Source organism: Gorilla gorilla, chromosome 3 (assembly GCF_029281585.2).
Source record: "Gorilla gorilla gorilla isolate KB3781 chromosome 3, NHGRI_mGorGor1-v2.1_pri, whole genome shotgun sequence".
NCBI classification, from domain to species: domain Eukaryota; kingdom Metazoa; phylum Chordata; class Mammalia; order Primates; family Hominidae; genus Gorilla; species Gorilla gorilla.
In genome coordinates, this window is record NC_073227.2 from 60920948 (window position 1) to 60935528 (window position 14581).

At 33.3% G+C, this 14581-nt stretch overlaps 1 protein-coding gene across 7 annotated transcripts in view; it reads left to right on the top strand.

Annotated features, from left to right (window-relative positions):
• Positions 1–14581, top strand: part of EPHA5 (EPH receptor A5) — a 351336-nt gene that overhangs the window by 167951 nt on the left and 168804 nt on the right. For 4 of the 7 annotated variants that reach the window (XM_019025962.4, XM_019025965.4, XM_019025963.4 and 1 more), the window contains exons 4-5: positions 6330–6485; positions 11138–11473. The exons of 1 other annotated variant lie outside the window; for it this stretch is intronic. In XM_019025962.4, the coding sequence (XP_018881507.2) occupies positions 6330–6485; positions 11138–11473 (492 nt within the window). The remainder of the gene's footprint in view (positions 1–6329; positions 6486–11137; positions 11474–14581) is intronic. 2 more of the 7 variants (XM_055384166.2, XM_055384167.2) reach the window with 1 other exon arrangement.

The following is a 14581-nucleotide window of genomic DNA, read 5'->3' on the forward strand; positions in this document are numbered from 1 at the left end:
TTGTTTAATTGTTTAAGTTCCTTACGGAGTCTGGATATTAGATCTTTGTCAGATGCATAGTTTGCATTTTTTTTTCCTTCTGCAGGTTGTCTGTTTACTTTGCTAATAGTTTTTCTTGCTGTGCAGAAGCTCTTTAGTTTACTTAGATCCCGCTTTTCATTTTTGTTTTTGTTACAATTGCTTGTAAAGACTTAGGCATACATTCTTTTTTTCAAAGTCAATGTCTAGAATGGTGTTTCCTAATGTTTTCTAGGATTTTTATAGTTTGAGACATGAAATTTAAGTCTTTAGTTCATCTTGAGTTAATTTTTGTACATAGTAAAATGTAGGGGTTTAGTTTCATTCTTCTGCATATAGCTAGCCAGCTATCCCAGCACCATTTATTGAATGGGAAGTTTTTCCCCTATTGCATATTTTTGTTGGCTTTGTAAAAGATCAAAAGGTGGTAGGTGTGAAGTTTTATTCTGGATTCTCTATTATGTTCCATTCATTTATGTGTCTGTTTTTGTACCAGTACCGTGCTATCTCACTTACTGGAACCTTATACTGTATTTTGAAGTTGGGTAATGTAATGCCACTCACTTTGTTCCTTTTGGCTTAAGATTACTTCATCTCTTTGGGCTCATTTTGTTTCCATATGAATTTTGGAATAGTTTTGTCTGATTCTGTGAAAATGATATCAGTAGTTTAATAGAAATAGTATTGAATCTGTACATTGGTTTGGGTAGTATGGCATTTTAATGATGTTGATTCCTCTGATCCATAAGTATGGAATGTTTTTCCATTTGTTTGTGTCACTTATGATTTCTTTCAATAGTGTTTTGTAGTTATTCTTGTATATATCTTTCACCTCCTTGGTTCAATGTATTCCTAGGTATTTTATTCTTTTTGTGGCTGTTGTGAATGGGGCATTCTCGATTTGGCTCTCAGCTTGAATGTTATGGATATATCGAAATGCTACTGATTTTTATACATTGATTTTGCATCCTGAAGGTTTACTGATGTCATTTATCAGATCCAGGAGACTTTTGGTGAAGTTTCTAGGGTTTTCTAAGTACATAATAACATTGTCAGTGAAGAGAAGTAGTTTGACTTCTTTTCCTATTTGGATGCCTTTTATTTGTTTCTCTTGCCTAATTGCTCTGGCTACACTTCCAATGTTTTAAATACGAAGATAAAATGCTGTTAATGTTAAATTTTGGTATAAGCAATAATATTTATACTATATAAAATATGACGTGTTTTGAGTTTTAATTTCCTTATAGCATTTTGTGTTATGCTGTTTTTCTTAGCAAACACATATTTTAAACCCACACTAAACTATCTTCTGAGTACCTTATTTTGAAAAATGTATTAAATAAATATAATTCACTTAGCTTAGCTTATATCCTCTGATAATTCACATATGATAGAGCTATGGAAATAAATCTTGTTCATAGTGATTTTCTTTCTCAATAAAACATACTTAGATAAGGCCAGCAATGCTTTTGCAAGTTAATTATATCTTGTACACTGCAAACAACGATAGTCTGTGCCTTTTTAACTCAATTTCCTTTATATGTATAGTATGCATATATATATATATATATACACACATATATATGGCTGTATATTTTAATTGTAATGGAAAGAAGTATAGTATTTTAAAGTATTAAAACAGTAATTATCACATATATTAATATTTTTAAAACATTTTCTTGGTGGGCCATATTTCTGGAGTATTGACTTTGAATTATGAAGTGAATATACTTAGTTATCCCAAGGTTAATAGCTCTTTAAGGGTAAAATACATTGGAGACATTAAAAGAAATTTAATTGAAAATATTGTGAAAAATCAATCCAATTTGTCAGTTTAATTTTTTGGTAATTTTGAGAACCTTTAAACAATTTCTCATAAGATTATACAGCAAATTTCTAAATAGGTGCTAAATATATGGCTCAAAGGTTTAAAGGATAAGTAGGGAAACAACATGTATTCTTGCAGATTAGCATATATACTATCGAAATGGTTGCATTTAAAAAATGAGCCTTCAAGCATGGGTAGAAATAATTATTAAACATAATTTTCTTTCCCCCAGGAGTTTGTCACAATAGTCTCATAAAACATGTCAACATGGGGTGCATTTTTTATCTTCTACTCTTTGCTCAACTTAAATGACTGGCATAATGTTTTCTAAATGATATTTAGGTAATGTACAGGCATTGTATGAAACAAGTTTGCTCCAGAAGCTTCATTTATTTTTAATAAACCATTTTGGATTGGTATTTAAATAAATTGTACTACTTATCTAGATAATTATTTCTTAAATATTATCATGATTAAAATGTAAAATATCAATTTTGCCTCTATCATTGTTTGTTTATTATTATTATTTATTATTCCACCCATGAAATACACTTGTAGCTTCATGGATGTGAAGAACATTTTTTTTCCTCACACAACTCAAACATGTTTTGACACAGTTCTTGACAGAAAGTGTGGACTCAAAAAACAAATTATATCTTCAGTGTCTTCCAAATTGTTTCAGATTAAATTCAAATCTCTTATCGTGGACTACAAGCTTTTTTTAAAAAAAAAGATTATACATTTATTTATTTACATGTCTTGTCTTTTGGCCCAGAATGCTTTTCCTGCAGTGTTCAGAGGCAGAGAAGAAAAGTTTCTCAAATACAGGAAATAAGTAGATGGATGGAGACAATGAGTATGGTAGGAGACTGCCTTTAAAGAGTTTTTAAATATTACTTGGAAACTTGTAGGCTATGCTAGCATTTTGTAATGAAAGTATCTGGAGTTTCCTAAAAGAGGGCATGTCAAATATTGCTGAGAAGTGAGTACGGCAAGAAAGTAACTGCAATCTTAACAAAAGTAGTTTTCATTGAGAGGTATCAATGGAGTGGAGTGAGTCATCATGTGATTTAGAATGAGGAACTACAGATGTATATATGGAAAATAAATTAAGAAATCATATCCTGAAAGTGGAATAAAACTGGGAAAATTGGAATCATGTGAGATTGATAGTTTTGTTGTTTGTTTTGTTTTGCTTTGTTTTTGAGCATCTCAAAAGAATTGTAGCTACTTGGAAGCTTCATCTCAGAGAGCAGAGTGGGGGTTCCTAATTCAAATACAGATATTTTTGTTTGATATGAAGAAGGATACATTTTATTCTATTTTGATAGAAATAAAGGTAGATAAGATGGGTACCATGACATATAGGTTTGGAGATTTGATGGTAGGAAAATTAGAAAGTTTCTTTCTGACAACTTTTATTTTCTCAAGACAAATGACTGTATCAGCTGATAGTAACAGAAACAGAGTTCATAAGGAGTTTGAAGGAACAGGAGATGCTACAAGAAAATCCTGTTGATGTTGGAAATGAAGTTAACTAAGAGAATAATATGAGTTTGAATAAGAGGCGATGCTACAAGAAAATCCTGTTGATGTTGGAAATGAAGTTAACTAAGGGAATAATATAAGTTTGTCTAGCAGGGTACTATGACCCCTTGGAATTTAGGGTCATGATTTGAAGGTGATGAATAATTACAGTTTATGACATTTTTCTTGGATAATATTGAACCACACAGTTTTTTTTCTCTCTAAAAATCTATTTGCATTACTTCAACGACCTCAAATTAAATAATGCCTTACATATTACTCATTATCTTCTCCAACACATTTCATGTCCTGTTCTCTGAGAAAATGGCACCAGTATTTTCTGTAAAGTTTAAGCCAAATACCTTACAGTCACTCTTACAATTTTCCACTAAGTCATCTAACCCATTAAATACATCATGAAACCTAGTTGATTTTACCCCATTCTCATTTCTTGAATTCCCCTCGTTTTATTGATCACTACTGGAACCACTCTGGAAAAGTGACATTGTCTCTTTCTGGACCAATGCAATAGAAACAAAAGAGCTATTTGCCTCTGATCTTGCTTTTTTACCCAGGCTGCTGTGTAATGATCTCATAAACACTACTTTGATCTCATTATTCCTTGGCTTAATAACTTTGCAGTTACTGTGAATATATACAATTTTCATTTGTCAGTTAAACCTTAATAAAGCTGGGGTGAGGGGAACTTTCCAATGACCTCCCTTTGCCTATAAAATAAAGTACCAAATATCTAATAAAATATGTAAGGTTTTTGTGGCCTGGTACCCTCTGTCCTGTATAAACTTGACTCTTCCACTTTATTCTGACTATCTTCTTGATCAATTCTTTAGTATCTTCCATTTCGCTATTTGTTCTCCACCTCGTGTGGTCCTTTGCAAGGATTTCTCCCTTTAAGGTACAGATACACTCTAACTCAAATTAAATCATTTTCATAATCTTTCAAATATAAACAGAGACTCAGCTTCCTGAGGGAAATCTCCTTGAATAATCTAGATTAAATTGGGTATCTATGTTTACTGCTATAGCTCCTTTTTCTTTTCCTAGTGTAGTAATATTTATAATATTTATGGAATACCTTTAAGATTCATAAAGGCAAGGCCGTGTCTATCTCATTTACCTCTGAAGCCAGTTCAAGTAGAGTTACTGGCCCACTATACCTGCTGAAAACATCTTATTGAACTGAACAGAAAGATACATTTATATACTTTTTACTTCAATTTATATTATTTTATATTTCCAAAGCTCCCTTGGGGGTTTGAACAGCAGTGTTATATGTGATATAATATAAAGTGTTTAAGTTAAGAGGCATTCATTAAAAAGAAAAGAAATGACTTTTGTTTCATGAATGGTAAATGAATTCCAAATACTTAGAACATATGAATTGACACTTCATGTCTTTGAAAGCAAATAGTGTTTAAAGTGAGAATGGTTTTACTAAAAGGATAAAAGAAGAAAAATTGAATAACTTAGCTAAGTATGGCATAAGCTGCTATAGCAATCCTACTATAAGAAAAATAATATTTTAAATCTTCTCCTAATCATTTAACTACAAGAATGTCCCTAATACTATCAAAAAGCTCTTCTTATCTTTCAAATACCTTCACATTTTCTCAGAATTTATAAGAACATTAAGGCTTTACTATCACTATAATTAGATCTACTGAAAAGAGTACCTTCTCAATTTTGCCAATTCCTGATTATTCATGGTGATGGCAGAGAGCCTTAGCATGGATTACTAAAACATGAAATCATTTATAGCATATGAAAGTTGGCCCCAGTTCATTTAGTCTATCAGAAATTTCTACTGAAATACAAGTTCACCTTTGAGCTTCAGCAAATATGCGTCATACTTCAGTATATGTAGTGAGTTTTGAAAATAGAAAAACGTAGTTGATTAGCTTTATTTAAAGTAAGCTGTACAAAGCACTCAAACCATCAGTTTGGTAGTCTTCGACTGACCCATACTGAGCAATTAGCATATTAAAGTTTGGCTTTATTAGCCAGTGAGAAATAAGAATAATATGAACATGTAGAAAATCCACAGAATAAAAAGATTTACTTCATGCTCATTTACCTGATGATAAGCTTAGAAATGCTCACAGAAATATCAGAAAACACTTTCTTTATGTGATTTTAAATAGTTGTTATAATATTCATGCCAATCCATTCATTCATTCACACATTTCATAGAACTCTTTGAACGCCTTTTGTGGTCAAACACTGGAAAAAGTAAGTGCAAAACTGAATAAGACATAATGTTTGAGCTTAAGAAATCATTATAATTTGTATAGTAAATAAGCCTTACTGATATTAGAATGGATAAATGTTGAATCAGTAGGTGTCTCAAAGAAAAGTTCTAAAATGAAGTAAATGTAAAACAAATGTCAAAAATTTGACTCCCTTAAAATAAAAATAATACAGTTGATATATCAGGTCATCTATGCATTCTCCCCAATCTAACAGAATTTATGAGGCATTTAGCACATACTAATTAATTAATTTATTATTCAATAACACAATTTTGAGTGCCTACTTTGTATCATACCATTTTAGCAGTACATGGAATAATATTTATTTCAACATAGTTGTAGTAATGATAGAGTAAGTGAAAACTGTACACAAAGCACTGCTTCAGTTTTAAATACATAAAAGTATTTGCCTTTTATCGATATAATTCCTTATAAGCTCCTGTAGCATAAAAATCATTACAAGTATGTACATTCCGTAAATGTTTAAGTACTTTAAATAAATATTTGATTATTTGAATGAATAGCCTGGTATTTATGATCCAGAAGCTTATGAAAAATTCTTGAAATTGATGCAAAGATTGTGTTATCTGTAATCTGCGTATACCAGTCAAAATAATGACATTATTCACAAAACAAACACTGCATCTGTTCCAGGGAAAAGCTTAGTCTCTTATTTCTTTTGACAGTGTGCAGACCTGGGTTCTTCAAAGCCTCACCTCACATCCAGAGCTGCGGCAAATGTCCACCTCACAGTTATACCCATGAGGAAGCTTCAACCTCTTGTGTCTGTGAAAAGGATTATTTCAGGAGAGAGTCTGATCCACCCACAATGGCATGCACAAGTAAGGAAACCCACGGATATTTGGTGATGCTAACTTTCACCAGTTTTGAGGAAACAGCATGATGGAGCCTGTTATAGTCTAGTAACGTTTCCCCCTAAAACAGGCATAATGTTTAATCATCTCTATACAGTTTTCACCAATTTTCAATCTCCTTGAATAAGCACTGAAAAATTTGAGTCTCTTTTTATAACTCATTGTTAAAAGCATCCATTTTCCCTAACTTCAAATTCAACAGCTGAGACACAGATATAAAATGTTTTCTTTTATTTTGTGGCTTATTTCAGTGTTCATGCTAGCTAAACATGACTTTGATAATCTACTTCCCAGTTTACATTAAAACCTCTTCTTCCTTCCTCCTCTTCCTCTTCTTCTTCTTTCTTCTTCCTTCCTCTTCTTCCTCTTCCTCCTCCTCCTCTTCTTCTTCCTCTTCCTCTGCCAGTTTTCTCCTCACATAATTATGTAGCTGATGGAGCCTTCACCATCTTGTTCTAAACTGCCCAAATAAAGCCACTAAGAAGTCATTTATAAAAGAACACAGGAAATATTTCAGGAACATAGAGAACTGGGAGTGGCAAACAAGATTTAAATCAGATCAGAGTCATACATACACCAATTTTTTTGCTAGGGTTCTCAAGCAGCTGTCATGTTTCTTGTTAGTGAGTGTCCTTAACTATTATTTAATATATTTGCTGATTATAAGTAGAGTAGATGAATAGTAAACATTTAATTCTGACATTTGCAATAGATATAGCCACATCTTTCAATATTTCTAGTTTTCCGTATATTTGGTTTTCCATATATTTCTGAGAATGTAACACATTTGCGCATTTGTTTGCTTGATGACAATACTTTCAGAGTTTTTCCATAAGAAAGTCTCTGTAGCAAATCAAGCAAAAACAGAAAATTAAAGAGAAGGAAAGTGAATCCCTCTCTTCTCATATTGTTTAATTTCCATGAACTGCCTGGATTTACTATTTTAGGTCCCAGAAAGTTGTAGCTGCTTTCAAAGTTGTTCACAAAAATTTGAAATATTAGTATCCATCTCTAAATGTAAAGAAGCAGTGAAGATTTTTTTGTTATCAAATAATCACAAATAGAAATTTTATCTGAATTTCATAGTGTCTAAATTTCATAGTGTCAGTGAAACATATTTTCAGATTTCCTTAAATCATTGCTATTAATTAGCTTTACATTCTGAAGACCATTCTTTTATCCCAAAGCTGATGATTTCATGGGTTAGATGATTACTAGTGAAAAATAATTTCCTCTTCAGATGAATAAATGCAATTTTTAAATGCTCTTTTGTAGGGATATATATGAATGGAGAAGATATAAACTATGATTGGATGTGATGAATTTTGGTTCCAGTGGAGATTTCAATAATTATTTTGCTTATGAGAGCAAATGAATGCCCAAATAGGGAAAATGTTGGCTAGACAACAGAGTGGTAAATTAAAGAGAAAACCATGTTTTGAATTATCTTTCAAATTTTATTAATTTTCTAATTGTTATTTTCTTTAAGTGGTCTACCCATGATCTTTCTTTTTTTTCAGCATAAATGTGAGCCTCCCTTTCTGTAAATTTGTTAGGATTGGAAATGGGGGTGGGGCGTGAGGGGGGAAGCTGTGCTTTGGTGGCAAGGACTGCTTAGCACTTTTTTAGGACCAAAGCCCACAGTCAGGCTTCACATTTCTCAGTTTCCAGGTGTGTGAATTTCTAATACTGTGTTGTCAAATGGGCACTAATTTGTATGCATTTCTAAAAATAAAATAAAATTAAATTAAAAAATTAGGACTTATGTATAAGATCTTTCTAATACATAATCTATGAGTGTGTGTGTATGTTTTTAGTTGCATTCATAATACCACAAATACTGCATATGATTTCCTTATCGCCTGATAGTTGTTCAGATGAAGATCTTGAGCTTCACTTTGCCTTTGGCTCTTTGGAATTGAATTTATAGCTCCAACTTCACTTTTTTTTCTAGAATATACAAAGTTTTTAAATCTATATAACAACATTTTATAAGCCTACAAAAAAAAATCAAACAAAAATAAAACCTAAAATTCTGATGAATCTGCTTAAATTAAAGGTTAGTCTCACAGTTCTACTTTGGTTGACACATCACATCTATGATTGGGGCAGTGGAATTTTATTACATGTTTTTTGTAGGTGCATGTTAGTTCGAGCTTCCACTTTTTACCTCTATTTTAGGGTCTCACTTGAGTTTGAGTTTCCTTTTGACTTTAAAGCTGCTTGTGCCCCCATCCTAGCTGTTAGTAGAAGAGTCAGAAGAAAAGGAGGATTCAGCTGCTGATGCATTCTTATAGATTTAGAGGAAAGGTGTTAAATGCAAGGATTTTTCAGTTGGCAGAAATTAAAAGAAAACAAAACAAAACAGAAGTTTGACATTGTTCTAACTTAGAGATATTTCTCAGAGGTTAATCCTGTAATTTTTTATCTTAAATTTCATTTTGTCTATAACTTTGTACTATTAAATAAGCTAAAGTTTATGGTAAACCAGAACACGTGTATTTCCAGAAATACCATTCAACCCAGCAATCCCATTACTGGGTATATACCCAAAGGATTATAAATCATTCTACTATAAAGACACATGCACAAGTATGTTTATTGCAGCACTGTTTACAATAGTAAAGCAAAGCAAATACAATCCAAATGCCCATCATTGATAGACTGGATATTTCCATTTTAAGACATTATTTCAACTTAAAGGGGACTGTTTTATATTGAAGTATGTGAGATGGCCGGTAGACCAAATTCATAGGATTCAAACATGGTCAAGGTGGGGATTTTTTTTTTTTTTTTGCAAAGATGTCAAGTTTTTAGTTAAGGGGTTCTTTTGGCTTGGCGCGGTGGCTCACGCCTGTAATCTCAGCACTGTGGGAGGCCCGGGCGGGTGGATCACTTGAGGCCAGGAGTTAGAGACCAGCCTGGCCAACATGGTGAAATGTTATCTCTACTAAAAATACAAAAATTAGCCAGGTGTGGTGGTGGGCCCCTGTAATTCCAGATTTTTGGGAGGCTGAGGCAGAAGAGTCATTTGAACCTGGGAGGCGGAGGTGGCAATGAGCCAAAATCACTCCAGTGCATTTCAGCCCGGGCGACAGAGAGAGACTCTGTCTCTAAATAAATAGATAAATGACATTCTTTCCAGCTAAATCTTAAATGCCAATTAGCTTTCTTACCACTTTTAAAACAATCCCTCAAAAGTCATGACTTAATAAATGTCAGTTAAAAATTGTCAATTTCGATATTTAGAACAGACAATGCATATTAGGATAACAGATCATCCTAAGTAGCTTAATTATGCTTATGAACCATTCAACTACCACCATACTCCATTTTATTCTCTGTAAGGAGAGATGTCCAAATTGTCTCTGGAACAAATATATATGTTTTTTCTTTGAGATTATCCAATAATATAACATTAACAGCCTACTGAAGTTTTAACTAAATATCTAAACATTGACTCTAGTGGTAAAAATTACCTAATTAATTTTTGTTCTCTCTATTATTCTAATCAAGTTCAGGAATAATTAAAATAATATACAAATAAGATATGGTTACCCTTAATATATGAAATTCATAAAGCAATTCTGATCATGGATTTCATTACTTATATTTTAGTGGAAATATTCCGTCTTATTGAAATAAGATGATTCTGAATATAAAATATATTTTAAAAGCTACACCCAGTTTCCATTAAGATATATACAAAAAATAAAGTGTACAAGAAATACTTCATGAAGTTAGGAAAGTTTCACTCCTGAAAGCTATTCGTAGTTAATATGTTATGATTCTATGAAAATATTTGTGTTAAATCTATTTCTTTTCTTATTTTGGTAGGTTATTAGAGGTTGAAATTTATTCTATTGATCCTTCAAAATCTGAACGCTTTTATTCATCCTATTGTAGTCCTTTTCAGGGTTATTTTTAAAATAAATTTTAGATTTTCAATTAAATAAAATTCACAACTTGCAGAACTGTAATATAAAAACAATATCAAAGTAAAATATGTTTTACTGCAAATTGTAATTTTGACCATTTACTTACATTCTAATGCTTTTTTGATATACAGTAGGGGGTTTCAAATTCTGTTGGTGATTTAGCAACTAGATATGCAATCTATTTTAAAGCATGCTAAGGTTTTCTTTTTTTACTTACAAAATTTGTAGTCAGGAGCTACACTGAAAATTCTGTATTTTCCTATGCTTGTTTCTTAGTAGGTACTTTGTGTTTACTTTGTAGGTTGCAGGGATTAGCATCAATGAGGAAACATTCAGTTCAATCCCCAAGGAAACTCACCAGTTTATAAATATATAATTTTAATTTTATCTTATAATATTTGTGCATACATAGTTTTACTCCATAATTGTTTACATATACATGAAGCAAAACATTCTGCTTTTACTGAACTAGTGTTATAACAATGCCAAGATAAGTCATTTCCATAGGGAATAAACCCCACTATTGTCCCTACAAAATTATGAAAACAAAACTACAAATTATGACTTAAAGGACTTATTGCAAATCTATTTTTTTCCTTCAGACCAGGAATTGGTGTGATAAATAATGCCTAATTAATACCATCTTAAAATATGTTTTTCTTACTTTACTTTGCAAACCAGGACCCCCCTCTGCTCCTCGGAATGCCATCTCAAATGTTAATGAAACTAGTGTTTTTCTGGAATGGATTCCGCCTGCTGACACTGGTGGAAGGAAAGACGTGTCATATTATATTGCATGCAAGAAGTGCAACTCCCATGCACGTGTGTGTGAGGAGTGTGGCGGTCATGTCAGGTACCTTCCCCGGCAAAGCGGCCTGAAAAACACCTCTGTCATGATGGTGGATCTACTCGCTCACACAAACTATACCTTTGAGATTGAGGCAGTGAATGGAGTGTCCGACTTGAGCCCAGGAGCCCGGCAGTATGTGTCTGTAAATGTAACCACAAATCAAGCAGGTAAGTGCCATGCCCAACCCAATTGTGTATGTGAGGCCTAGCTCTGTCAATTATTTCCATAGCTGAGGGCCAAGTTGACTGAAATCTGTGTGAGAATTTTCCATTAACCGGAAGGTCAGGACTTAAAGTATAACACATCAAAAACGCTTTTGCAGTTTTAAATAAATAATATTTAAAGCTTTGTTAGCAATCCCATTTACAGGAAAACAAAACAAAACAAAACATTTTTTAATTGAATTTTTTCATTAGAAATACATTTCTGGATCAAATCCATTTGAAGCAAAATTTATCTCATAATTTCATAGCATTCATTTTTACAACTCAAATCTTTTTTTTGTTTCCTTTAATTTTTAAAAACTCATTAGTTTAGCATGTGATTAGGCAGGTTTTACTTGCTTGTTTATTTGCTTGCTTGGCAACACAGATGAATTTTCCTTGCAGATCATAAGTCTTTTCATATTATTTCAACTATTGTAGCAAAAATGCATGCAATGAAATTTTCTTTGCTAAGTTTATTTATCAAAATTAGAGTAACTATGAACTATTATACAACCACCTGAAAACACTTCTATATTCCATATGGAAATTTTGGAATTAATAAGTAATTATTAGGGAGTAGGGAATACAGTCCTGTCTGAGCTACTGATTTCTCTATATTTTCCCCTCAAATGTTCACTTTTAAGCAAATTAACATGGAAGACTTCTTTCCTGGTAAGATAAAAACCGAATATAAACTACAGCTAATTTAATAATTCAACCCACTATGTGGCATTCTAAACCTAAGAGTAATTTCTAGGATGTTTTGTCCACCAACAGGTATCTGGGAGGGGAAGAAAAAGGCATTAAAGCCAAAAAGTTGTAACTTTCCTCTATCAACTGACTACAACTCTCAGTCCAAAGTGTAGTAACCTTGTCATCACCTTAGTACTTCAGGTGGGCTTTGGTCACTGAGCACATCCTTGCCACCAGTACTCACAAAGAAATAGGACATGTTTGACTGAATGAAATCAGGCTTAGTTTGTATAATATTAGTGTAAGTTTGTAGGTTGCGGGATGCTAGCCTTGATGTGGGAATGCTGTTGGTTACAAAGTCTCAGCAAAAATAATTAATTTGAATTGTTGGATACCTCAGGTAAATCAAGTGGTTATATTCTAAGAACAAGAGATTGCATGCAGCTGTCTGGGCGCGGTGGCTCACGCCTGTAATCCCAGCACTTTGGGAGGCCGAGATGGGTGGATCACGAGGTCAGGAAATCCAGACCATCCTGGTTAACACAGTGAAACCCTGTCTCTACTAAAAATAAAAATAATAATTAAAAAAATTAGCCTGGCATGGTGGTGGGCGCCTGTAGTCCCAGCTACTCGGGAGGCTGAGGCAGGAGAATGGTGTGAACCCAGGAGGAGGAGCTTGCAGTGAGCCGAGATCGCGCCACTGAGCTCCAGCCTGGGCAACAGAGCGAGACTCCGTCTCAAAAAAAAAAAAAAAAAAAAAATGCATGCAGCTGAGTTCAGAGTTGATAGTTGCTACTGATTGATAAAGCTGAGGGAAACATTCAAAATTAGCCCAGATTGTGTGAAGCATGTGATTAATGCAATAGGAATTATTCTATACTCTGCATGTTCTTAGCCACATTGAATATTTGTCTATGGCATTTTTTTTCCTATTAGAAAATATAATGCACACATATAAGCCACTTTCCCCAGTGAATCGTTTATATTTTTTACCATTTACTACCTAACCTAAGGTGAAACTAATAGAAGTGCTAAAGAGCTGGACAGGAATAGCGAAAATCAATTTTTCCCTCAGCATAGACTCAGCTGTAGGCAATGCTAGCATGTGTTGACTTTTCGTCACTGTATCTAGACATCAGGAGTGTTCAGTAAATGTGAGCTCTCTTCCCATATTAGAAAAATATTGGCTTGAAACCTTTGGCTTCAGCCTTCTTACGAAACATCTTTCAACTTTACTTGATTCTACGTATGAATCTTCTACCAACATATTGTAAGCATATCGAACAATCACTGAGTTGTGTTCCTTTAGAAGAACATTCTCCAGCTTGCATAACCTTAACTTCTTTGAAAGGTATTCCTTTGATAAACTAGATAGAGAAAATAACTGTTTATTTTTTAATGATGTATTCAACAAATATTTGCTATAGTTGTCTTTAACTTGCTGGCCCCTTCAGCCTCCAAAGTATATTATTTGAAACTTGAAAACTTGAATACCTTAAATACCAAAAAAAGATCAATTTTCATCCAGGTGGTCAAGACATAGGTGTCTTGTAAAACAAATTTTTATATTCACCGCAGACAATTTTGTTGACTTTTGGTTGCTATTCGTTAGACTTCTCACTGTATACACTGTAACATTTTGCAAACCTACCCAAAACATCAAAATAAGATTCTTCTCAGTATCAGCATTCCAGAATCACTAAGTCTTATTTTACACAAAAATTATGGAAACTTCTAATTGTAACCACCCAATGGTTTCTTCTTGCCCCCTCCCCAGAGAGAGTCAATTGATCAAGACAGGGAAATTGAAACAGAAAAAGAGTTTAATACACATAGAGCCAACTAAGCAGGAGACCAGAGTTTTATTATTATTCAAATCAGCTCTGTCAAAAGTCAGAGGCTAGAGTTTTTTAAAGAAAGTTTGGTGGGCAGGAGTCTAGGGAATGGGGAGTGCTGATTGGTTGGGTCAGGGATGAAATCATAAGAAGTTGAATCTGTCCTCCTGCAGAGTCAGTTCCTGGGTGAGGGCTAGAAGACCAAATGAGCCAGTTTTAGTGTTCTGTATGATGCCAGCTGATCCATCAGAATGCTGCAGTGTCTGAAAACTAACTTGAACACCAATCAAAGGTCTTAAAATAATAATGTTAGCCATGGGAGCCATTGGGGAGGTTAGGAATCCTGTGGATTCTGGCTGCATGACCCCTGAGCCATAATTTTTAATCTTATGGCTAATTTGTTAGTTTTACAAAGGTTGTCTGGTCCCTAAGCAAGGAGGGGATTTGTTTCAGAGAGGAGTTAGTATCATTTTTGTTAGAAAGCTAAACCATAAACTAAATTCCCCCCAAAGTTAGTTCAGTCTATCCCGAGGAATGAACA